The 25797-nt window shown below is 50.6% G+C and overlaps 1 protein-coding gene across 1 annotated transcript; it reads right to left on the reverse strand.

Annotated features, from left to right (window-relative positions):
* Positions 1-21058: 21058 nt before the first annotated feature.
* On the reverse strand, positions 21059-25751 carry SLC35C2 (solute carrier family 35 member C2). The gene is made up of 7 exons (XM_010722567.3): positions 24361-25751; positions 24070-24142; positions 23726-23894; positions 23360-23443; positions 22908-23083; positions 22092-22221; positions 21059-21956 (listed from the first exon to the last, which is right to left on the reverse strand). The coding sequence occupies exons 2-7, from the start codon at positions 24133-24135 to the stop codon at positions 21838-21840; spliced, it is 744 nt and encodes a 247-aa protein (XP_010720869.1). The 5' UTR covers positions 24136-24142; positions 24361-25751; the 3' UTR covers positions 21059-21837.
* Positions 25752-25797: the final 46 nt, after the last annotated feature.

Raw genomic sequence — 25797 nt, forward strand, 5'->3', positions numbered from 1 at the left:
TCTGCTGGAGACTCTGAGAATGCAGCGCGGGGTCCCCGCCCGGGACCGGCCCTGGGGTCCCGCCCCGGGGTCCGGCGCGCACCTCGCTCCGGGTACCGGCTGCCGGGATCTGTCCCACGCCTGCCCCACCGGCTGCCCACGACCTGTCCGGGACCAGCCGCTCCCTCGCCTCCTATTCCCTCAGCATCCAGGTACCAAGCCGCCTAGGATTCGCTGAGAGAGACTGGGGCCATCGCGGAGTTAGGGAGCGAGTCACGGCGCTGGGGGCACGGGGCACATCTCGCTGCCCGGCCCCACGGAGCACCGATGATGGCTGGAGTCACCCATGGCTGAGAACGCACAAATACAGAGCATGGCAACATAACGCCAGGCTGAGAGGCTAGAGCACTCATGGGGAGGGGTGACCCCAGCCTGCTCTCCCACATCCCCATGGCCCACTGGAAGCTTGGCAGAGACTTCAAAACGGGCACAGACTTTGCAGGCTGGCAGACCCCCCTCCACATGTGCTTCCCATCCTCAGCATCCAGCTCAAGTCTCAGATGTCTCCTCCAGGGCTGTACAGTAGGCACCATCCGGGCCCAGCAGCGCCCTGCAGTCACAGGGACAGCTGTGCAGCTCAGTGCTTGTGGTGGAGAGCCATGTGCCTGTGGAATCCACAGGGGGGTGACAAGTTTACAGATTGCTGTGGTCATTATTTGGACAGAGGGAAAGTGGAAGCAGGGAAGAAAAGATGATGGTGAGGCTGCAGTATCATTTTAGGACTGATAAATTTGGTTATAGGTGTCGGGGTTTAGCCACAACTCAGGCAAACAGCTCCAGAGGGATGTTTTCCAGTCTCCACTGTTTTCACAGTGATCTCTATCTAATAATGGACCTTGGAGTCTGACCCTGGAAAGAGTAAGACAGAACAGCAGAGAAGGGAATGCCCTGCTGCTCCGTGTGTGCAGTGCCTTGTACACATCTTGTGCTCAGTCAGTAGGGGCAAGAAACGGTGGTAACACAGCAGCAGGGTTTCTCATCCACATATCACTTGGGTATGGTGCTTCCCGCACTGGCAGGTTGTCTGCAGGTCAGGGAGAAGTGTATGTGAAGCAGAAGGCTTATAATCACAGCGTGAATCCAGGGGAAATGACTTTTTTTCCAGACCATGAGCTGAGCAAGGCAGTCAGCTCAGGCACCTTTCTCCCCATACAGCTCCAGCACAGCATAAGGCCTCCAAACCTCATATGACTGCATGACTCCCAGCCTTGAAGGCCAGCAGCTCCTCACATGTGTGAGCACTGAGCGCAGCCCCCACAGCTCTGTTCCACAGCAAACACCAGCACATCCCTTCTGTGTCATGTCTTGCATTCTCAGTGATGCAAGGATGATTGGTTATCCTTTATCTTTGCTGGCTTCTCCTGCATCTCCACAGCGATTTAATCCTTATCTGGCTTCTCCTTTCCTCCTATTCCCATCTTTCTTTATCCCAGCACTCAAATTGCCCTTTTGTAATTTTTAGCTCCCCTGTACCTGCAGCATTCTCCCCTTATCCTGCTGCATTCTCGCCATCTCATGGAGCTCCAGGCCCCTTTGCTTTGTTCTCTCAATTTCTTTCTGCTACTGACTTGTTCCATCTCCCATGTTGTGATTTGTCTGCTCTGCTCTGTCCCTTTCACTCATTTTTCTCCTCTGCTCTTTTGCTCCTTTCCCTTCCTTTTCCCATTCTTTGCATTAAACCCCCCCACCAGCTCCCATGTGCCTTTGTCTGTAGGAGTTGAAAATGAAAAGCTTTTCCAACCTGATCCCGAGCAGCTTTCCCTGGTACTTTCATCTCCACAGCACATTTGTAAAACTGCTCAGACCAAAGAGTCATCACATGAGCTGAAGAAATACTGAAGAAATATCAGAAGAAAAAAAAAAACAACACAAAACCAAACCATCAGGACTCCCAGCATCAGATAGAAATTTGTCTTCTCCATGTAAGCCTCCCTCATTCACTACCACTGAGATAATCTCTCTCAACTGTTCCCACAAACACTTCACATAGTGAGATTTGTCAGCACCCCTCTCGCCTGCCTGCAGTTCCTACCCCTTTCTCATGTGCTCTGTGCAGCATCCAGCACTGTCTGGGCCAGAGCAGATGCAGACAATGACTCCAGGGAAAACTCAGAGAGGAAGTGCTTTCAGACCTCTGCTCTCACACTGCTTCGGTGCAGGCTGTGCTTTGCAGGACAAGGACAGCCAACCTTAGCTGTGACCAGCAGCAGGGAATTCCAAAGTTCCCAAGTATGGATCTATGCTCCACAAAAAGCTGTCTGCTCACGTGGAAATTTGTTGCTGAGGAGATCCTGAACGCTGGCTATTCTCACAATGCTGTGAGGGATTAATCTTGCTAAATCCTCCTACTTCTTCCCTATTGGAAAGCAGATTCAGCACAGGACAAGCTCTGTGACTCACCTCTATGTTGGCAGAGCCAGCTCCCATTAATCTAACTCCCTATCTAATGTCCATATCTTAGTGGCAGGCAATCCATCTCCAGTCCTACTCTCTGTCCAGGACCCAGCTCCCTGTCACTCACAACCTGCCTAATTCTGCTGCCCTGCAGAGCTTCTCCAAAGCAGGATGGTGGGACACCTTCATCCCCACTACCCAGGATGACAGTAAGGGACAGAATCTGGGCCGGAGAGGTCCTTGCTGGGCAAAGCAAAATCGAGCTGCAGTGAGAGCTGTTTTCAGCATCAGCCCAAAGGCCTTTTTTAATTCTCAGCTCTCACCTGGCACCATCTCAGGAACAGATATTCCTCCCCTACAGCTCAAGGATGGCACAAGGCCTCCAAACCTTGTACGACTGCATGACTCCCACCCTTGAAGGCCAACAGGAACACAGCTCCTCACGTGTGTGAGCACTGCGTGCAGCCCCCACAGCTCTGCTCCACAGCAAACGCCAGCACATCCCTTCTGTGTCATGTCTTGCATTCTCAGTGATGCAAGGATGGACGTGACATCAGAGCCAACGGGACGCAGTTGGGATGGGCACAGCCATGCACTGCCCTACGTTTGCTGAGCACACCCAGAGCAACCCATCTCCCTCAGCCTGTTCCTCAGAGCAGTTCTCACATGCTGCTCCACTCCAGCTGCCCGGGCAGCACTGCCTTGCTTTGGCTGAGGGCAGCTTCCAGTCCTTTTCTGGGAGCATTTCCACTGTCCCGCACAGTTAGGCACTCTCTCCCTATCTTTATTCTCCCCAAGTACTGTGTCATTTGCAGCCTCCACGGTGTCAGCCTTGTGATTAAATTCCAATGCCTTTATGAATAATTTGTTGCGCAATTATAAAGCAAATATTTAATTGAACTTTATGTAAAATTGCTTCTGCCTCTGAGCGCTGAACCGCTGGTTTGGGATAGGGAGTCACGCAACTTCCCATCGCACAGCAGGAGCCCAGCAAAGAGCCCCACAGCAAATGGGCTGACCCCTCCCTGGAGCCTGAATTCATAAGCAGAGCTTTGGCACCGCGGCGACAATGTCAGGAGAGGCTCCTCAGCCCACAGCAGGGCCAGCAATCCATGTAAAAATACTGTGCACACCATGACGTCACCAGGAAGAGTTGGCATGGAGGGTCTGAGCACACCTCAGATTGGCCATGGCTTTGCCTCTGTAGAGAAAAACATCTCCATCAGCAAAACCAACAGAACTGGACAAAATCTTAATTTACTACGGTCTGCAAAAGAGGCTGAAGTGCCTATTTCCAGCAAGGGGAATTTGAAATCGAGAGAGGAAAATGAGTGCATTGAAGAGATCAGAAGCTCCTTTCCAAGCGTGTATCTGGTGCAGGTAATTGCTAACTGACCTGAGGGGCTCTTGAAATCGACCTAATGCAGCAGATTGTGCTGCACGGAGCAACTTGGAGGCTGGGGACAGGCACACACACGTGGCACTCCCTGCAGGCGGGCCGGGGCAGGATGGGCAGCAGTTCCCTGCAGAGCCCAGGGATGTCCCCTTCCCCACCTACACTTTGTTGCCTCTCAGCTCAGTTTGGGCAGCACCTGTGGCCAGCAGTATGACAGCCCTCATTCCCTTTGCTTTTATGGCTACAGAGGAAGCAGCACAAAGTACCCCTTGGCTCCCGGCCACACGCTCCCTGCTGCCAGTTCGCCCCAGGACCAGGGCCATTAGCTGCTGCCTCTGGCAGCTCCCTGCGCCCCACAGGCCTTTGCTGCTCTTTGCTCACAGGTGTTAAAGGTTCCTTTCAAGGCGCACCCCTCTGCTTCCTCTGCAATCCAGGCATTTTTTTAATAAATAGCACTTGCTCTGGCTCTGCGATGCCTATTTGGCTTCAAGCTTTCATCTCTGCCGCTGGTTGTGCCCAGCATGAAATGCTGCCACTCAGACTACAAAAATTAATGGTTGGGGCAGTCATTTGTAGCAGTGACTCAGCGCTTGCCCTGCCGGTCCAGACCCAGACTATGGCTTGAAGAAAGCCCGACAGCAAGAATTTGGAGTTGCCGGTGGTGGGCAGGTGGCAGAGAGGTGATGGGGAGAGGATGCCCCACTGCTATGGGATGGCTCACACAGTGCCCTTCTGCAGCCAGCACAGACACTCTGTTCCAAGCAGTGTTTACTCCGAGACCTACAGCTGGATGCACGGCTCACCACTTAGGCAGAGTGAGACAGGAGGCATCCCCTAGATGTGTAACTCACCGTGCAAAGAAAATGCAGGAAAGGCAGAGGTCTGGGCTACACGCAAGGATCCCAGCTAGGCTGAAAGCTTAGAACAAGGCTAACTGGAAGGAGGAGCATGACACAGCCTCCTCTCATGATTCTCTCTCTAGTAAATACACATGCATGCACACGCACTCCCACGTGCTTTTCTGTGCCCTTACACCATCTGAGAGAGGGGAAAAGCAGCGCTCAGAGCAATTGTAATCTTCCCATAAAGACAGGAGAGCTGTGGTGCAGTCACATGCAGTGAAAGCCCCAATTTTGCTGCAAAAAGCTGTGGAGAGCAGGTAAGTTGGAAAATAGCAGTAGTTTATTTCTGGTACTGGGATGGTCTTTGGACTCACAGCAATGTGACCACTTTTGGAGTACGCTGGTGCTGTAATGGCTGAGCTCATCACCCTAAAAAAAATAACGTGGCTGGGAGGGAGCAGCAAAGCCCCAGCACTGCTGGTGAAGGAGCCCCTGTCCAATACCTGCATCTGGAGGCACAGCATGAAAGCCCATCCTTCCCCATGCCCAACCCCCTCCTATGCAAACCCTGCCCAGCCATCGCCAACAGATCCACTGCCTTTTAACAGACGTCTGTGCATGCCTGGTGAACTCCTTGCCTCCTACAGCCCCTCTCATAGAGAGTTGCCTTTGAAATACACTTTCCTTGTGCCATGTGTTGTTCTTCCATCTCTGCTAACAGATTTCCCTGTGTATCATTTCATGATAAGCGAGTGCAGCTGCAGGAACCCAAGCCTCCCCAAAGGCACAGCACAAGCACACCATGTCGAGCTCACTCAGTTACCAGGATCCAGGGAATAATCCTACTGTTATAACAAACATTAGTATTTCCAAATGGCAAAATTGTGTCATCTCTCCTACTTCCCAACTGTAGGACCTACCAGTGTACGTACTTTTAGAACAGACTGCAATGTAGCCCCCCTTGCCCTTTGCCCACAGAACGAAGTTTAGCTGTTGTGTATTCCTTCCTTTCTTTTTTCCAGGGCTACCACCCTACCAACCCCACCTGAACCTCTGAAGCCAAACAGCACTTCACAGCATAAAGTCCACAATATGCTTTTACCCGGAGTCCTCCAGAAGATGCAGCCTTGAAGAACACATTCTGAGTCACAGTTCTCAGGACGTACTTTAGGACCACATTTGCTATAACTTAGGATTTTACTGGGAAATACTCCTGCTTTCTGTAAATGCTCTGTATCTCTTACCAGAGGTGATTTCTCCTTTCCAAAGGGCAGTCCTCCTGTCCAGACTTCTGCTGTTGCAGCTTCTGGCTCTCATTCATTGGATGCTTGCCTTTCCTTTCATGCCACATACAGAATTCCAATTCTGTCAGCTCCACGGTTTTACTGCAGGTCTTCAATCATGTCACAGACTGATTGGCTTCTGCTCGCATGAAAAAAGTTAAAAGGAGTCGTTGTTTCATGGGATACATAACCACGTTTTGTCACGTTTATATTTCTCTTCCACGTTTTTCTCCTCCTCTGACCCTATGCACAGAGACTGGCGCTTTCACATTAGCGTTTCTTTCATCTACACTAATTGCTGTTAAATGGATCTCAAACTGCCTGATAGTTTCCGTTCTCAACTGCATCCCAGCAGGGAAGGGTTTAATGCTGGACCCTGTGATACGCTTGTTAGTTCTTGCAAGAGCTCTCAGAAGCCATCAAAGATCATACTTACATTTTGTGTGAGCCACCTTACAAAAAGAAGTGTATATATGAGGAAAGATTGCCTCCACTGCGGCTGCTATGAACCAGCCCTGACAAACGTGACATCTTTCTGAACAGTAAATTGCAGGAGGTTAAAAATAATTTCCCAGCGTATCTGTGTCCCTCGTCTCAAGCAGCAGCAACACCTGGCGTTGTGCAAACACAGGCCGTGGAGAGCACTGATGGGAGCACACACCCCTGGGATGCAAAGAGCTCTGCTTCCTGACCCTGAGGGGGTGGAGAGCCGAGCAGAGATGTGTTCTGTGCTCAGCAAAGATGATCACCTCGGCCAAACAATCAATGGTCTCCATCACTCAGTGCACTGTAAATCCCTTCCTCCTCCAGCCACAGCCTGAGGATCAAAGGTGCCTCTTGTAGCTGGCAGCAAACCCAAACTCAGCTCTCCTGTTGAAGTTCAGCAGCAGAGGAATGCACCCCAAGTGATCTTCCCAGAGCAGCACGAAGCCACTGGCTGGATAGCAGCTCCCACTGCCTCATTCCTCCTGGTTCTGCCATCGGTGCCATAGCAGTTTCAATGGCAACAGGTGATCCACGAGTGCTGTTTGAAAAGAGCAGTGGCGCAGTGGGGTAGGAAAGCACTGTCTCATCTAGGACAGACTCCCAGAGGCATTTTCTAGCAGCACAGACCCCTTGAGACAACGTCTCAAGTCCCTCTGTGATCATCACCATCCCTCCAAGGATCCCTAGGAGCCTTTCTGAAATTCAAAGAGAAGCATTGTGCTATCCCTCCCTTTCCCTCTCTTAACACATACTTTTGCTTGCAGAAACCTCTCTGAAGGCCATCTGAGAACGAGCTGCCAAACATGAGTGCCCATGGATGTGGCTCCCACCATCTTTGTCACAGAAGAACTCCCAGCTTCTGACAGCCATTCAGCTTTTGACTTACGTTCAGTTGTAAATTTGTTTACAGCAGGTCATGTTTGTCCATTGCCTTCTTCTCTATGCTTCATTGCAGCTGGAACAGACACAGCAGTCTGGCATTTAACCCCTCCCGGACCTGGGCTGTCAAGCAGGATGCTGTGCTTCATTCCACAGCACTCTCAAGCCTTGCAGCAATCCTCTGATGCTGGGGAGCTGCTCCTGTACAAACAGCCTCAGTCCAGGCTGCCAGGAGCTGGGAAGGCAACATCCACACAGAAATGTTCAGCGTGGCTCCTCGGGGTGTTCTTGAGATTGCTTTTGGAGCAGCATAGCCCTGGGACAGGTGTGGGGGGAGCAGGCCTCACATGCCACTTCCTTCCCTGAAACTTCAAACAGCATCGAACCTGAATTATTCACTTGTAATCCCTTGGAGCTGGCAGCAGCTCAGAGAGGATCCAGTTCAGGTGCTAAGAAGCAAGCAAGAAAAAAAGAACCCATTAAATTTAAAAACCTCTGAGTCATAACATGTAAAAATATATTCAGGACAGGAGCCAGGCCAGGATGGGGATGCTGGGTGCAAGCAGCGTGCTGGCAGCTCTCTGAGTATGAGCAGATAGGACAAAGATGAGGGAGCCTGGGGCTGAGGAAGGTCCTGGGCTTGGTGGGCCTGGATGCTCAGCTCTGACACCTCTTCCAACTCCTTGCAGTCCCTTGTCTTCTCTCTGTGATGTCGTTGTGGTAAGGAAAGAGCAGGAGATAGGTATAGAGGGAGCAGAGCTGGACTAAGAAAAGCTGAAAAGCACAGTCCTCCTCCATAGGAGACTGCCCTCTCCCTCCCCACTGCCTGATCCCTGACAGCCTCTGTAGAAGTGTTAGGAGTCCTCAAACCAAGGTGCAGAGCAGCTCTTCCCAGGGACACATTCAAGGAGCCCAGAGCTGCCCTTGCAGCAATGTAATCTGAAAGCTCCTGTTTGCTGAGACCATATAATCACAGCATGGCTTGGGTTGGAAGGGACCTTCAGGATCACCTAGTTCCATCTCCCTGCTGTGCAGAAAGCAGCTCTGGAGAGACACAAGCTACAGAGAGCTGTAATGGAAAGCATTTAAAAAGTCATGCTCCAGCAGCCTGGCTGCCCAGCAGCCTCAGCTCACTCCTGCTGTGAGTGCTCCATCACTCCTGAACCAAACTGGACTGATGAGGGAGAAACACTCCATCATAGGGCTGGAAACGTACTCTGCAGCTGCCAGGAGCTGGCTGCTGGGGACAGGGTGAGCAGCAGGCTCCCAAGGGCACTGCTGCTGTGCCCTGGGCCATACAGAAATGCCTCCAGCCAGCTGCACAGTCTCAAGAGCTTTGTCCATCCTCCTGCTGTAGTGCTTTAGCTCTCCATGTCCAGTGCTCTGGATCCAAACCCAGACTGAGCTCTATGTCTTGGGAGCACCAGTGAGTGCTCACTGGACCTGCGGGCAGCATGGCAATTCCAGTTTGTTCACCCTCCCTCAAATGCATCTCAACAAGCAAAGCAGCTCTGTGCTTCCTCACCCAATGAACCGACAGAGCACCAGAGTAAGGTCAGGGCACTGAGCAAACTGGGGCAAGTAAACAATGGTGATGGTTTTTTGCTGGGTGTAGAGTGGAGACAGTCTGGGGAAGATCTCTGGCTGCCCAGAGACTTAGAAAGACCAGGGCAAGCAGGAAGGTCATGCATCCAGCAAAATTCTGTGCTTGTCTCTTCATCAGAACTTGCTGCCTCAGCCCGAGCACTCTTACCATCTAGACAAGGAATATCCCACCTACCTTCTGGAACCCTTTCCACCTCTTCCCTGTCAACAGCTGAGTGCAGCCCCTTACTGCTGTCACACCCAAAATCCATTTCTTTGCATGGCTCCGAGGAGCGCTGATCCCACCGCCCCACCACACCCCAGCTGCTCACTGCTGCAGAGCAGAGCCAGGCAAACAGCTCTTCAAGAACAAAGCTCTTTCCTGAGTGGGTTTGGCTGCCTCGCCTGCAACTAAATATTCAGAGGCAATGTGTGCTAGCCCTTTGATCAGCAATTTATCTCTCCATGCCACAAGTTTCCTGCAGCCTGGCATTTCCTCCCCGTGCTCAGCCCAGCTCCCAGGAGCCTGGGAGACAGGTGTGAGAAATTAGCTATAGGGGCTAACGCTCTGACAGGAACCAGCACCAAAAGCAGAGGACAGAACGTAATGTTTATTACACTTGAAGCAAAGCAAACATGTGGCCTACTTATGTATCTACAGAGAATTAATTGGGGAGCTCCACAAAGCAGCAGATTATAAATTAGAATCATTTTCACCAACTTCAGCCCATTCATCTTATTTCACACCAGGGCTGTCAGCGCTGCCTGACGCGGCCGTGAGAGGCCCTGGACCACTGGCTGCTGCCATGGAGGGTCTGCCAGTAGAGAGCCCCATGGGCACGGCATGCCTGATCCCACAGGGAGAGGATGGGGTCAAGCCAAGGCATTTCCTTGAACAGAAAGCAAAGTCAGAGCCTTGAGAATGGCTGTAGAGGTGCTGAGTGCCACAGCTCTCACCTACAGGGCTGTGCAGTGCTCTGCACCATTAGCATCAGCTCTGGTTGGACCAGGGCCCAGTAAGTGCTCCAAAGGCATTTCAGGCATTCTGGTCTGGATCCAAAACACCCAGAGCAGCCCCTGACCTCCAGATGGTGACACCTTGCCAGCACATCACAAAACAAAGGATTAGAATAACTCAGATTTGGCCTATAAATACTTACCGATTCCCAAGGGGACAGCACATAAAATATCACATTGATGCTGGGATCATTTCTCTCCAAAAGGTCACCTGCTGCCTGGCTGGAAGGAGCAGTAAAACAGCCCATGGAAAAAGTTCTGCTCCTGAAGGTGCCATTTGGGTCTGGAAAACAGACCACAGCCCCTGATTTTGACTCTCCTGCCCTTCACAGCAACCAGAAGTGAAAAGGATCAAAAGTGGGGTTGGATACTCACAGCATCCACCTGCCCCCAACAAAACCACTCCATGGAAGCTGTCTGCAGGGCTCTGGTTTCCTCAGGAACCAAATGGTTTCTGCTGGGAGTCTTTTCAATCTGTGTCGTGCCTTCAGTGCAGCCAGTAGCAGCACACAGGAGCAGGCTGGGGACGAGGGTATGCAGGTGATGCTCTTCCCAACTACAATTTTCAGCTCTGGGGACACTTGCCTATTTGTAATCAGCCCTTTCCACCAAGCTTCCCAGAAGCAGGATGCCCAAGAGCTGCCAAGGGCTTGGAGCTGCAGTACAAGCCTTGCCACTGCTAACAGGGCCAGACAAGCTCCTTCCCATGGCAGAGACTCACGTCAACCTGTTCTTTTTGCAGCTGTAGCAACTTGCATCGACACACAGGCCACCTGGTTCAGCAGTACCACCGGAGCTTGCACCAGGAAGGCTGTGCCATCAGGGCAGAGCCCACCATGCACCCCGGCCCAGATGCAGAGCGCCGCTGCGGGGTTCCTCCTGGCTCTGAAAGCATGGAGAAACCCAGGGCCTCATTCTGCTGCCAGGCCCCGTGCCAGGGCTTCACACCCCGTAATCGCTGCTCTCCATGCAGCAGCTGCAGCCCTCGCTCTGCGCCTGGCTGGCTGGTAATTTGTATCGTTAAGCGAGAGTTCGTTCGAATGGCATTCCTAATTAGTACAGCAATACTATTAGCATTGCTAACGCATTCCAAACGTTTTCATTAACGCATTCTGACACCGTGTAAAAGCAGTGCTGGGGAAGAGCCCGGGGTGAGGAAGCTGGGTGAAAAGGCAGCATCCCTGCTCCAGCACTGCTGGCCCCGATAAATGGCAACCGGCAGAAGCTGAACTGGGTCAGATCTGTGCCACTGCTCGTGCACAAGCACACACACGTTGTGTGGCAGGGAATCACAGTGACAGAAGTGATCCAGCGAGGGAATTTCAGGACAAAAGGAGGAAACTGGTAGAAGGGAGCTGGTGGGGGCAGGGGCAATAAACCAAAATGTAAGCTGAATAAATTATTTACTGCAAGAAACAATGTGAAGTTACTTACTCTGGCTCTTTGCATCCTAAATGGGATCTACAGCATTTCTCACATCTCCCCAGCGTGCCGAGTGATTTTTTTGTTACAATTGGATGCATGAGGCTGGGCCAATCTTATAAAGGACTCCAGGAGATCGGTTTAGCATTGATCATGTGCTGAATTTAAAGGCTTTTCACATCCATCTGCTGTTGCTCTTCGAGTGATAGGTCAGCTGGGACCTGGGCACTCACTGCACCCTGCGGCTGGGCTGCTGTAGGAGCCTTCTGTATGAGAAATGTCCCGACTTCATGAACCAGCAGAACAGAATAGAAAAAAAATGACTCTTGCAGGTCCATATTTACTCAACAGACCTGGAAAAGCGCTCTCTGAAATGCAGCAATCTCAACATCCACATGGTCTGGTCTGACAGAGGTAGGGACACCTCGGATTCCTGCAAGCAGGAGAGCAGCTCACAGTTGGGAAATGGGCAGCTCCAAGCTGGGAGGTGCTGGCTGTCCTGAGCGTGTAGCTCTGCCAGCAGCTGATGCACGTACTCTGCATCCCAGGCTTTCAGATGGAACAGAAGGAGTTACAGCAAAGAGCAGCAGAGTAATTGTGAGTTAATACCGTCCCATGTTTTTTATTACACTCAGAGTATTAAATTGATAGCTTGGTACCAGAGGCCAGAAGTGCCATCTCTCAGCATGATGAAATCTATGAAGCCCATGAACAGGAGAAAACGGTGAGATTTATAAAGGCATCCGTAAAATTAACGTTTGGGTGAGAATGTGGGAGAGCAGAGAGCATGAAATTGCAGCAGGCTGTCAAGAACCCTTCTGCACCTACAGAGCTGTCAGTCCAGCAGACCATTGCCTGGGTGCATCCTCCCGCACTGGTGCTCAGCTGGATGGGGCCCCAGGGCCTCACTACCGCCAGGAAGAAGGGCCGCTTACCTGGACCAGCTGACACTGCATTGCACAGCACACACTTCTGCATGCAGACACCACGGCACGTCCTACCTGTATGCACTCAGCCACATGCAATACATAACCTGCTGTCTCCAATGCTCAGTGTAAATGGAGGTGTTGCCACCACTGCCTGCACTATGACTGGTTTGCAATTAAAGCAATGAAATGTTTATACAGGAGTAAATCTATGTTAATGAGGTGAATTCCGTTCCTCCCCTGGAAGACTAGGCACTCGGGGAAGATGGATATCTGATGTGCACTGCTCCCAGCCAGCAGCTAGGCTTGGGAGCAGGGAGGCAAAGGGGAGCACTCGGGCAGGTGGCTAGTTGTGCTCTGGAGACACCAACAGTTTGATTTCCATCTGGTTTCCCCTACAAGGGAGTTAGCAGGAGAGACCAGAACAGTGCCAGGCTTGCTTGTTCTTGGAGGCTGGTTGAGCTGGTTTATTCTCTGGAAAGTGAACAGCACCTGGCTCAAAGTATTAGGAAGAGAACATGAAATTCAGGCAGCAACACTACCAAAGATTAAGGACATGCTGCTCCCAGCCTTTCCACCTCAACAGCCTGTTTAAAAAGTCCTTTGCTAGCAGCAGGGGTTATGCAGGAGGAAATCCCCATGCAGGTCATCCTCAACTCTCCTCTGTTCCTCAGAAGCACTGCACTAATCCCTGTTGCCTGCCTACATGGGAAACCACGGAGACACAGAATCCAATTAGCTTGAAACCCAGCTCTGGCTCCCACACAGCATCTTCCTTCTAATAGAGCTGTGAAGCTGCAGAGATAAATGGTGCATTAGGATTCCAGTGGGATATGACATGCAAGGATGGCTCTGGAACTGCAGCAGCAGCCCAGGGAATGACTGAGACTCCAATGCACCTCCACCAAGCACCTCTCTCTACTATGCATCACACCAGCTCTTCCTCACTTGTCCTGCAGCACCACGTCAGCTGAACCCAGGTGCACACAGTGAAAGCTGAGGACAGAGGCTATGGCCATGCCTGCAGCACTCACTCTCTCCTTTGCACCCACAGTAAATTACCTGCTTTGTAGTTTGCAGCAACAACTTAACAGTATTAATTTATTGTGTCCTGTCTTTAACAAACACCATTATCATATCACCAGCCAGGATTATGCAAATCCGAGGAAAGGAATTATTTCTCTCCCCAAAGTCACCTTGATTTATCAGCTTTAGCCCAAAATGAAACAGAAGTTGTTTTAATAGTTGTTAAACACATGACCACACCCGAGGGGCTGTGAGAACCTCAGGTGACAAAATGCACATCCAGGCCAGGCACAGCCCAGCTGGGTGACCCTCAGTATCCAGAGACAGCTCTGTGCTGACTCCCATAATGTCTGCTCCATCATTTTTTCTTTGCAAGATCCACAGGTGGCAGAAAAAGACACAGGGGCAGTGAGCAAACCTAGGTGCAGCACCATGGCTGCAGGTTGGTGCACTGAACAGTTTGCATTGAGCAGCCATGCTGTGCGGGTTTGCCTGAAAGCAGCACAGAGCTGGGTACAGACTGATGCTTACGGCACGTGTATTTCACACCACAAACAGCCAAGCTGCAAGGAGGAATGAGGAGGAACGGCCACCACAGTCACAGCCCAAGATGTGGGATGCCACACCTCTGCGTGGCACAGCAAAGCCCTGGGATCAAGGCTGCTTCTTGTCTCATGAGAAGTCAGTCTCTTTCCTGCTGCACGTTCAGACTGGTTTCTCCCCCAGCTCCTCACCACCAGTCCTCCTTTCCAGTTGTGTCTGATGTCTTCTGATCATTCCAAACCTTCTTGCGTGCTGCCCCACAGCAGGCCCTGCCTCTGCAGTCCTTGCAGGGCTGGAAGGAAGCTTGGAAAGGGTCTGCATCCTGGCCTTGGGAGTCCCATGAATGAAGCCCTCCCGATGCAGCCAGCCCTGCCCACAGCCCACTGCAGCACCGTCCCTCTCCACAGACATGAATGCCTCGCAGACAGACACTGCTCAGCTGAGCGTAGGGACAAGGGAGACCAGAGGCAGGAAAGCAAGTGCAAAGCTACAGCACAGGAGGGATGCAATGGCAGAGACAGAAACAGGGAAGGCAATTCAATTTTCAGAGGCTGTCCCACCAATTCAACACAGAGATGATAAGAAACCCATTTCCAGCGATAGGCACCCTAATCCCCAGCCATCCTGCATTTCCATTTCTGAGAGGCACTGTTTCCAACAGGGAGGCATTTTCCCATCTAGGTTTGCTAGAAGGGACAGTGCTGGATTAAATAGCAATTTTCCCAGCACTATTTAACTCCTTCTGCACCCACTCTTGCCACTTATGTGAGCACTGGATGTACGTGGCAGTGGGACAGCTGCTGCAGTCCCCTGCAAGAGACACTGGGTGCCTCTCATGGGCTTCTGCCAGAGCACTGCAGCCTGCAGAGACAGAGCAAAGGGTGAGCAGTGCAGCTTAGGTCAATTTATTACTGCTCAAGGTATGGTTCTCAGACAGAACTGTGGGACAGGAATCCTGTAATGAAGCCTACAAAGGCCTTGCTTCCCCCATGGAGCAGGACTCCTCCTCACCACCTGGGATCCATCAGGCTGCTGCACTCCTGAAATGCCAGCACAGTTTATCCCCAGGTGCTTGCAGCCAACCCTCTGTGCTTCCATCACACAGCCCAGTGCTCTCCCTCTGCAGAGACTTTCCACTTTTCCTTCTTTCCTTACATCAGGGCTCCTACCCACAATCTAAATCAGTCCCTCACTGTACTGTTATTTATTGGATCAGAAATGACAAATGGCATCAGAAAGGGGCTGGGCCCAGTGCACAGGGAGTGCTGATGCAGCAGTAGCCAAGGGAGCTGTATGTAAAGGGGAGAGACCCACAACTGGTGACGCGTGGGGCTAAGGGAAGAGCCAAGGACCAAATTCCTCTCACACCTTCACCATTCAAGGTAAGATTTTTAGCAGAAGCTTCTGTAAGAAACATCCACGTGACAAAGAATAGAGATGAGCACTGCGTGAGCTGCGCCTGTTCTCTGTGCTCCTGAGAAGCACACAGCTACACTCCCCATGGAGCCCTGGCTGGTGCCACTGCAGATTTGAGGCACAAGAAACAAACACCAAAAATGCTTCAGCCCTGGGGGAAGAGGAGCACCTGCTGGAAAGACAGAGTAAACATAAGCATTACCACTCCTCCCCCTTGTAATCTCCCAGCTGAGGAGAGTTTGAGCTGCATTCAGCAGTAATCTAAAGCAGGCTCTTTAGTGCAGGTGCCCATTACTGCCTGTTAGTGTAAGCAGCTCTGATAAAGCAATCACCCAGTCCTGCAAAGCTGAGAAGTTTAAGAGCAATTCAGATAGCAGGGATATGTATGCTAGAGGGGGGCTTATAGGACAGTTCTGTGCCCCACCAAAGCCCTTTCAGTGCTGGACAGAATGAGTTCTTGCACTCATGCCCTCTAGCTGTATACCCAACTGCATCTCTCACCATTCTCATCCCTTGTTTTCTGTGTCCTTTTCTGGTCAGACGCCTTCCCCTCCTCTTCTCTGTTTAAAGCCTCCATTTGCTTGCTTTTCCATGGAAGATGTGGCAGTGGGGAAAGCAGCTAAACCAAGGGCCAAGTACCAATGATGCAAACAACAATATATACAATTCCCAGCAAAAACTCACTGTTCTTTGTTCTTTTATTCTCCAGGACCTGCCAACCTGGTGGAACGGGCCCTTGGAAGAACCCCAGTAGGCAGTGACAGTGAGATTGACCCACCTGGGCTAATATCAAGTAGAGGGGAAATCAATCATTCATGGACCACAGAGTCCTTTTTTGCTCTACACAGAGCACTCTGTCTCCTGCACACGCTATTAGTGGGGAAAGCAGAGATGTGGATGGTTGTGGTGAGTGGGATGGCGCTGACGATCCGTTCTGGTGCCCACATTTCTAAAGGGATTTTGAAAAAAACAAAAAAAAATGTAGGATGTACAGAAGAATGACAAATGTGATTTGGAGGCTGGAGAAAACATTTGCCAGAGACAGAATGAAAGAGTTCAGTCTGTTATCTCACCAAAAAAGGGAGCCTGAGAGGTGATTTGATTGTAAGCACTTCACAGAGAGAAAATACTTGGTGTGAAAGAGCTCTTTAACTTTGTGAAGAAAAGAGGCTGGAGCTTGTAGTCAAGCAAGTGCAAATAGGAAACACGGCACTGGGCCACGCTACCAGGGAAGTGCCATCTGCTCTGCCTCCTAGCATCCTCCATCCTGTCATGGGAAATACATCAGCTGAGAGATACTGAGTTCATTACAGGCTAAAGAAGATAATGGCATTTCTCACTTGGAGTTACACAGGGCCCCCGGATAACTGAACAGTCACTTCAGGCCTTAAAATCTATGAAGCTGGCAGCTCGAGGTACAGCAGCACTGTGTGAAGAGGCACTCCACCACCTGCAGGGAGCTCTCTGAGGTCTCACCTGGTCTCACCTGCCACCCGGGGACGGACCCAGGATCAGTGCCTACCTCTGCCCAAACCCACAATGGACAGCACTACTACCAGGATGGCTACTGGGATGGCCAGGGTCACCCCTGGTGGGAGCAAGGCTTCCTTTCTGGGGCTGCTGCGGGGACAGGTAACAAGAATATTCCTTCAGGCCCTCCCCCCACACATCCTCCTTTCTCATCACACTGTTCCTACCACCCACACCAAAGCCCATCAGACTGCAGTGCAGAACTGCCTCCCCTCCCTGTGCCAACAGCAGGGGAGTACAGCTGTGGGCTCTGATAAGAGTGTTAACAGGAAGGGCGAGGCTGCCGAGCATCAAAGAATACAGATGTAGGGAAGAACGAGAGCTTCAAGGGGAATCCTGCAGGCTGCACCCTGCACAGGTAGGCGGTCAGATGCTGAGGAGCACTGGCAGATTGAGGACAACTCCCTGGAGGGGAGAATGTTAGCAGTGCACTTGTGTCCAGGAGGCCAAAGACCTGTCCCAGGGCAAAAGCTAAGCTGGGTTTGCAGTTTTCTCTCACAAGAAACAACTCTGGAGGACAGTGTTGGGCAGAAAGAGCATCCAGCTCCATAGAACACGCAGAGGACGAGAAAAAGTTGAGGATCTGCATGTTTTTGAGAGCAGGGAATAGACCCTGCCTGCAGAGCTTATTAGCAAGGCCAACCTGCACCTGTCCCAGAACCTGGACATCTGTCAGCCATGCCAGCGCAGTGACAGCAGTATGCCACATGCTCTTGCCCATCCCTCCTCTTTCAGGCCTGATGCCAATGTCACTGTCCCTGTCTTAACAATTTTGCAAGTCAAGTCCTCCAAAACCACAGCTTTTAAACTCACACTAGCAAAGGGAATCCCTGTGGTATCAGTGCCACAACAGCAGCCTGAAATACCTATCGGGGCAGCCTAGTGCTCTGTCCAGATGCCTCTAGGATTACCCCTGGCTCTCCAGCTCCTCTTATGAAGAGAACCAGGGCATCTCTGGAAACAACACCTTAAATATGAGCCAGCAGCATGCACTGGCATCTTACTTGCTAGCTACACAGCAGGTGATAGGTCAAGGGAAGCAATGATCCACCCGTACCCATATTTTGTAAACCCTATGAAGAATACTGCATCTAACTTCCAACCAGTACAGGAAAAGACACAGAAAAATTGAAGTGAGTTCAGTAGAGAACCAGCAAGGTATTCAGGGATTGGAATATCTGCTTTGGAAGGAAAAGCACAGGGAGCCAGGTTTGTTCAGCCTGGGGAAGAGATGGCTTTGAGGGCCCTCAATGCAATCAGTACCCACACAGAAGCTACCTGAGAAAACAGAACTGGGCTCTTGGCAGTGCTGCTTGGTGAAAGAGTCCAAGAAGTTCCTGCTTGGCTTGGGCTGATCCAGCTCATCTCACAGATGGAGAATGCAAGGCTGCAATACCCAGCACCAACTCCAACACCTTCTCCACAGATTGTTCCACCAAAAACTTTCAACATCTGAAAACAAAGGAGCAGCTCTACATCAGCTTCCACACTTATCACATCCACCAGGCAGGTGGGTCTGCCTCACACAGGCGATGCAGAAACATGACATGAGAAGAATTACTAGGCTGAGATCAGGAGAATGGCTCTTGGCGCATTCATGAGGATGCCTCCAATTAGTGCAATTACAGGCCTTGGCTACATCTTCCTGCTTGTGATTTTCATTAACAATTGCGCGGTCAATTCTGCTACTTTTCACTGGGCAAGCTGCCACAAGGCAGCAGCAGCAGCTCTGCTCCCAGCAAGGTCCTGAGCAGGGCAGGCACTGGGTGCTGCCTCAAGGCCAGGCAGGGCAGCACAGCTCCAGGCAGGCACTCAGACATCCCTCCCTGCTCCTGCCAGAAAGAAGACCACCTGGGAGAGGGAAGCAAAAGCCACCACCACTTTCTTAACTCTCAGACAGCCCTGTTTTTGGCTACATCACCTTTCCTAATGCAAAGACAAACAATTCTGCCCATAAGGCCATTCCCAACCTACCTCTCAGGTAAGCGTGACTGCATGAAAAGGTGTCATTTCCATGCATGGGGTGCAGACTAGGAGCAAAGGTTCTTCACCATCCTTGGAGTGCAGAGACTTGAGGCTGTGAACTTTGTCAAAACCTCAACACCACAGCGCTGAAAGGGAGAGCCTCAGCAATGAAGCAGGGGCAAGAATTTGCCATGGCAAAAACCACAAATGCACATGAGCCCTGACAGTAAGCTTGCTGATGAGACCTTGTTTTCTGGGCAGAGAACTGGAGAGTGCAGAGGGGTTTGCAGGCACGATTTCTCCTTGCCCTCAGGGTGTTTGCTGCATTGAAATACCAGCAGGAAAACAAGCAGCTGTTGCTCAAGTAAAGAGACCTCCTGGGGGGAGGCAGGGAGCGAAAATCAGCGTCCATGTAAACACCTGGCCTTACAGGCAAGGACAGAGCTTATGGAAGGAGTGCAGCACCTCTGAGATTCATTCAGCTTTGCTTCCACTCGTTAATTAGTTCAAACATCATCAATATTCAATCACAGCCCTCTATTTCCTGTGCCTGGCTGTGTGTCAGTGTGTGCAGACCTGCACAGACCTCCCCAGCAGGAACAGGTGGATGTGTGCATGTTCTCCCCACCTCAGGTGCTGGCATACCCATGCTGCCACACACACACAGCTCTCCTCACCACTGCAGTGCTCGTGTGTTCCAGCACGTCCAACCTTCACACTCTTCCATTGGGAAAGAGAGACGAACCAAACTGTGCCACACAATGGCACAAAAGATGGTGACCTCCCACCCTCTCAAGCAGCTCCTGACTTAGGACAGGTGAGAGAAGGGTCTGCACGACCACCTCACTCCTCTCACTGCATCTACCCAAGTCTGCAACAGCTTCAGTGACAAAAGGAGACCCTATCTGTGTTCCGAAAGGTATTAGCAGCACATATAACTGGAATAAATGTCAGTGGTGCATTTGTCACCAAGAAGTTGTATCTAGGTCAGAAACGCAAAATGTTGGATGTTGGGCTGCAGGGCATCAACCCCTTCGCCTTAAAGAAGAAACTCTGGAAGCAACAGACTGCAGAGCCCTACAGCTCCCAAGAACCTGCACAGGCACAATTAAATTTTATCTTTCAGCACCATATGGGATGCAAATCTTTGTGAACAAAGTCACCTTACCTCAGATTTGCAGGGACCTGAAATCCCAGCCCAAGAGCTACGCAGTAAAAAGAAGCCAAGAGTAGAAAGTTCCAAGGAAAGTGAAAAGTGAAAGGCTAAGAGCAGCTGCAACACTGCTGACAGCCCACGTGCAGAAAGCATCACTGCCCCCCAGTACATAAAAACAGTATTCAGTGCTTCGCAAAAGAAGATGGTGCATACACCTCTCAATAGGGCAAACAGGTGAACCCCGGTGGAAGCACCAGGAGCTCTAACTATTGGAAAATCCAGCCAGTGACAGAACAAACCATTCCCACTCTAGGACATGTCCCACTTGGCACACAGGATCCCCTGGGGTGCTGCCGGGCCACCAGCACTGCTTCAGGAGCTTTACATGAGGTAGCTGCTCCACCTGCTGTCTGCTCTAAAGCAAGGCACCAGGGTCCTTTAGAACACGATGAAAAATGATCAGCATTAACAAAAGTCTTCCTCAAAACCAGATTTTTTTTTTCCCTCCAGATATGCTCCTGATTAAAGGCTCCAAGAAAGGCCTCCTGTCTCAAAGCTACCGAGCAAAATCAATGGAGGGGCAACCAGTCAAGATGTTTCAGGTTCTCAGAGTAGGAGAAATTCACTTAAATGCTCAGCTCCTCTCAAGAGAAAGCCCGCGTCGCTAAACCTTTGGGAAATGTTCTCAAAGTCATTCCCACCCCAAAAACTCTACAAGCTCACACAGCAAACAGAACTGCCAGAGAGGTGAAAATTCTGCCAAGCAAAGAAAATAAAGAGCTGCTGCCCAACCCCACTTCAGGCTCAGCATAAAAGAAGTAGATACTCCTTAAACCCTGCACTATTCCATTTCCCCAGACAAAATTTCTGCTCTCAGACCCAAACCAATGGGGCAGACATAAGTTTCCAACAGTGAAACAAAATACTACATGTTCTTAGGATATAGGTTCTTGTTGCCACATCAAGGTAGACAAATCCTCCTCAGCTGGTACATAGGACCCCTAATGCTAGAGGTCAAGCAACCTGTTGATGAGCAAGTATTTGTCCAAATCAATTGGGCATGCAGTAGAAAGGACGCTGTGGGTCTAAGAGAAAGTTCAAAAGAGAAATGATCTCTCCTTGCTGAAGCACAGCTACATAATGTGCAGACAGTAGGGAATCAGAAAACTAGTTTATTGAAAATAAAAACCAAACCGCCAAAACCAACCAACCGAACATAAAAAATACTCACATACTTTCTGAAAAGCTTACTGCACAAGCTAGATGCACCCTCTCCCCCCTTGGTTGTAGGGCCAGCAGGACTCCCTGCACCCTCGTTCCTTCTCTGCCCAACATAATTTAGCTGACTCTGATTGGTCCCAAATACCAGCAGATAGGTGAGTACTCCTCTCTTACATACACACACGAAGGTCACCAGGCACAAAGGCCCTTTCTCACTGGGACGAGTCTTGGGAATTACATGCAATTATCTGCTCCCACAAAGACAGGAGCTCCCATTTGCCAGAACCACAAAACAAGCACAGAAGATGCACCTACCTTCCTCTTTGGAGCTAAAGCCTAAACACCACTAAAACCATCCTGGAACCACTCAGCCTGCAGTCCAGACATGTCCATACTTGATCGGCAGCTCATGGTCTACAATCTCAATATAAAGCCTTCAGGATTCCCTAGAAAGTTTTCTATAGCATTTCCCAGTCTCACCATTTACTTCTGCTGAACTGGGATTCATCTTCCAAGTTTGCTCTCCAGCAAAGGGTATTCCTTGTTTTCTATGCAGCATCCATGGATTCACACTGCAGTACAACTGCAGGACTCTCGCTGGACCCTCGTTCCCCTTTGGAAAGTCAAAGACAGAGAATCTTGGACCTTCTTCCTAGGCAGTTGTCAGACAGACCTGGTAAGAACAGAGCAGGGGACTCTGCTTCACGTTCATTCAGTGTTCTTGTAGGGTTCCAACATCTTCTTCCTCCTCCCCATGTTCAGCGTGGTGCAGCAGCAGCTCCAGGTCAGGCTCAGAGTACGTCTCTTTGTGTAGATTCAGTGTTTTCTCACCTGCGTGCAGACAGCTCATTTACTAACAAGCCAGCTCAACCCTGCTGCTGGCAAGCAGCTGAAATCAGGTGCAGCTCCTGGTGAAACTGCAAGAACGCCTACAGAGAAACACAAAGGTATTTAAAACAGAATCACCTCTGGAATTTACAGCTTTGAGAATGACATGAAGGGAGATTCCTGACAGACAGACAGCAAAGCCAAGCCAGTTCAAGAGACTGAGGCGGTCTCCCAGCAAGTGTGTGGCAAGGAATAAAACACAGATTTCCTGTGAAAAGAAAAAACATGACAAGTGGCAGCACAGGACCTGACGTGATGTGAATAAGTTATTTTGCAGCTCAAGCCTAAATCAAGATGTCAGGCTGCTGATTTCCACCAAGTGTTCTTCCATGTGTAGAAAGTTCTAAAAACAGATTCCAAATCAGAACGACCTGTCAAACTGGGACTGGGGATTTCACGTCCCCTGATTGAACCACTCATCTGATCTGGAAGTTATAGGATTACTACATAACTGAGTTTCACATGTCACCAACTAGCTGAGAAGTACACGCACTGTACTCGTCAAGGAAGGACAGAACACGCCAAACCAGGGTGAGTTACCTCTAACCAGAGGTTTATCCTTATCCAGGTCTGATGCAAGAAAGCGTTCTTCTTAACTCTCCTCCCTCCCACACCATCCACCACTCATGAGGCCCACATGTTCTAGTTTCTCCCAGATCCCACCAAGCTTTGGATCTTAACAGTATTTAATTCCTCTGCCCTTTGCTGTCAGAGCAGCAGGGACCACAAGCCCTCACTGCAGAGACAGCAAGTCAAAGCATCAAGCTCCTGTACAAGGAGAATAAAAATCATAGGAGATGACTTCTGAGGCTGTAAGGAAGTTCCCACCACATTAGGCTCATTAGGGGTGATTTGTACCTGCCCTTTAGTATTAGAACAGGAACCATGCCTTACCTTAAAAATACCAGCAATAGAAAGGGTGAGGCTAGATGTTCTGGAAACCAAGAGGAACTCAGAAAAGCCTAGGCCAAAGGCAAGAATTCCACCCAACAACAGCTTTCCTACCATACAGAACGTCACTCCTGCTTCATGGAAATGGAAGAGCCTCTCTGATACGGACAAAGGCAGGCCTAGGAACAAGAAAGTGAGTAGCAGAGAACCCTTCCCAACCCCCAGAACCCCCCACAAGACTCAGTTGAGCTGCTCACATTCTGGTATTCCCCTTACTTCCACAAGTGTGGCTCTGTGATATTCTACTTCAGTTATATCTTGGTCCTTGTAACTCCAGGACTGCTTTGTAAAGTTCACAGATGTTCACTTCTCCACATGAATCATCTTGAATCAGCTAAGCAAACTCCCAACCGCTCTGTTAAGCTACCCCTGCTTTTCCTAATTAACTCACGCACCCTCAAACACTGCAAACAGAGGGAAGAGCACCAGGAACATGAGTGGCTGCAGGTGAAACATGATATCAATGGGGTTCTGGAGCCCTGCAAGAAGAGAATCAATAATGGATCAGGTAACAACAAGCCAGAGAGTAAAAAGTTCCTCGAGCTATTAGTGCTACATGTAGGTATAAATCTTCTCTGCAATGCCCAGGCTGATGCTGCTGCAGAGGCCAAAGTACCCTTATTACCCACTAACAGATGATCCCCATCCCAGGTTTCAAACGCCGTCCCTTACACAAGAGGTTTTGTCTCTGCAGTAAGTTACAGCCCCCTTATTCCCCACCGTTCGCCAGCACCGCCTCCCAGTTCCTGCTCTTTACGTACCCAGCTCAGCCTTCTGCATAAGGATCTGTGTGAGAGTCCAGCGAACACCCCCAAGGAAAGAGGCACAGAGCACCAGCATGAAGCCCTGGGTGTTGAACTGCGTGGACTTGTAGGTGAACATGAAGAGCCCCCCAGCGATGAGCACAACCACCAGCACCAATGCCACCCTCTGGGTGAGAGCAAACGCAAAATCACTACAAAGCCTCCTAGAGCTGAACAGACAGTTAACTCTTTCAGTCATCCACGCAATAGCATTCCTCCTCTGATTATGTTTCTGTGCGTGTATTTCATGCCTCCCTGTGCCTGAGTTTCAGCCTCCTCAAAGCACTGCACCAACCCCTTACCATTTCCTCCAGCTTGAAGAGCAGTGAAAACAGCAGGATGAAGAGAATGGCAGAGGATTTGGTCATCGTGTAGCTGTAAAGACCAAAATACATTATCGTTATCTTCCAATGCAGTCCTTCCCAGCGAAGCACTACTGGGAAGGAGATCAGTGTTATGCAGCTGCCAGACAGCCCGACGCAGCTCCTGCTTGCCAACCCCCCAGGCCACGTGCAGCTCCAGATGCTGACCCCAATGCAGCACTCCCCAAACCCCACCAGAGGACTCTCAAGGAAGATGAGATTTGTACTCACAGGGAGACGGTGACATACAGGAAGCTCCAGTTACTCAGCCCAATATCCAAGGAAGTTGACAAAGCTGAAGAATCAAAGAAAATGTCCTGAAGTTAATTGTCTTCCACCCCACAAAAGAAAACTCTGCTAACTGACCACAAACATAGAGCACAGCCAGAAAAAAAAGAAAAAGAAAAAAAAAGCTCTTTTCTCACTAACTTTTCAATACCAGCACAGCCTGGATATGCTCAGCTTTGTTTCTATCCTTTTCCCTGTGACTCAAGTTGGAGCCAAAGACTAAGTTCCAATCAGAGAATGCTGCTAATATAATAGAAACACTGGGCTCAAAAGAAGACTGGGAGGAGCAGCTTATTTACCAGGGGCTCATACAGCCATCCAGAGGGATCCTAACAGGCTGGGGAAGTTTACAGACAAAAACTTCATGAAGTTCAACAAGGAGGAGGACAGGGAGCTGCACCTGGGAAGGAACAACCCCAGGCACAGTACGTACAGCAAAAGGCTGAGATTCCCAGGGAAGGTCACAGCTATTCTTAAAAACCATTTCCAGGCATGTGAAAGAGAAGAAAATCAAGTGTAGTAGTCAGCAGAGATTCAGCAAGGGGAAATCCTCCTTGTCCAATCTGATAAGCTTCTATAATGAAATCACTGTCCTGATGGATGAGATGGGAGCAGTGCATACTGTCTTCCCAGACTTCTGACTCCCAGAAAATACTCACGGTGAAGCTCTTGAAGCATGGGCTGGATGGGCAGTCAGCTAGATCAAAAACTGTCCGAACAGCAGGGCCCAGAGGGCAGCAGTAAGTGGTACAGAGTGCGGCTGCGGGGCGGTACTGAGCAGGATACCCCAGGTGTCAATACTGCACCCAGCCCCGCTCAGTATCTTCATGAAAGATTCGGGTGGTGGGGCAAAGTGCACTCAGTAAATCCACGTGAACCCAGGGGGAGCTGCTGATGCACCACCAGAGGGCCAGGCAGTCACCCAGAGGGATCGTGCCAGGCCAGAGAGCTTTGCTCACAAAAACCTAATAAAGTTCACCACGGATAGGGGCAGGTAATCGTACTCGGGAAGGAACAACCCCAGCAGCAGTGGTGCTGGGCCGCCCAGGTGGAGGGCGGCTCTCCAGAAGAAGACCTTAGAGACCCAGCGTGCCCCCCCTTGCTGCGAAGGAAGCCATCCCTGGGCCACGTGTCACCAGCAGGTCAACAGAGGTGATCCTCGCCCTCTGCTCAGCACTGGTGGGGCCGCAGCCCGACGCCGGGCCCCGGGTACAAGGGAAACACGGGCAGGAGCACAGCACAGCCCCACACACAGCTGAACGGAGCGGTACGACTCCCACGAGGAGAGGCCGAGGGCTGGGTCTGTTCAGCGGAGGCTCAGGGAGGTGCTACCGACGTCTAAACACCTCCCCGGCCGGAGGTATTTGCTGTCAGCCCGCA

The sequence above is a fragment of the Meleagris gallopavo genome, chromosome 22 (assembly GCF_000146605.3).
Source record: "Meleagris gallopavo isolate NT-WF06-2002-E0010 breed Aviagen turkey brand Nicholas breeding stock chromosome 22, Turkey_5.1, whole genome shotgun sequence".
Lineage (NCBI taxonomy): Eukaryota > Metazoa > Chordata > Aves > Galliformes > Phasianidae > Meleagris > Meleagris gallopavo.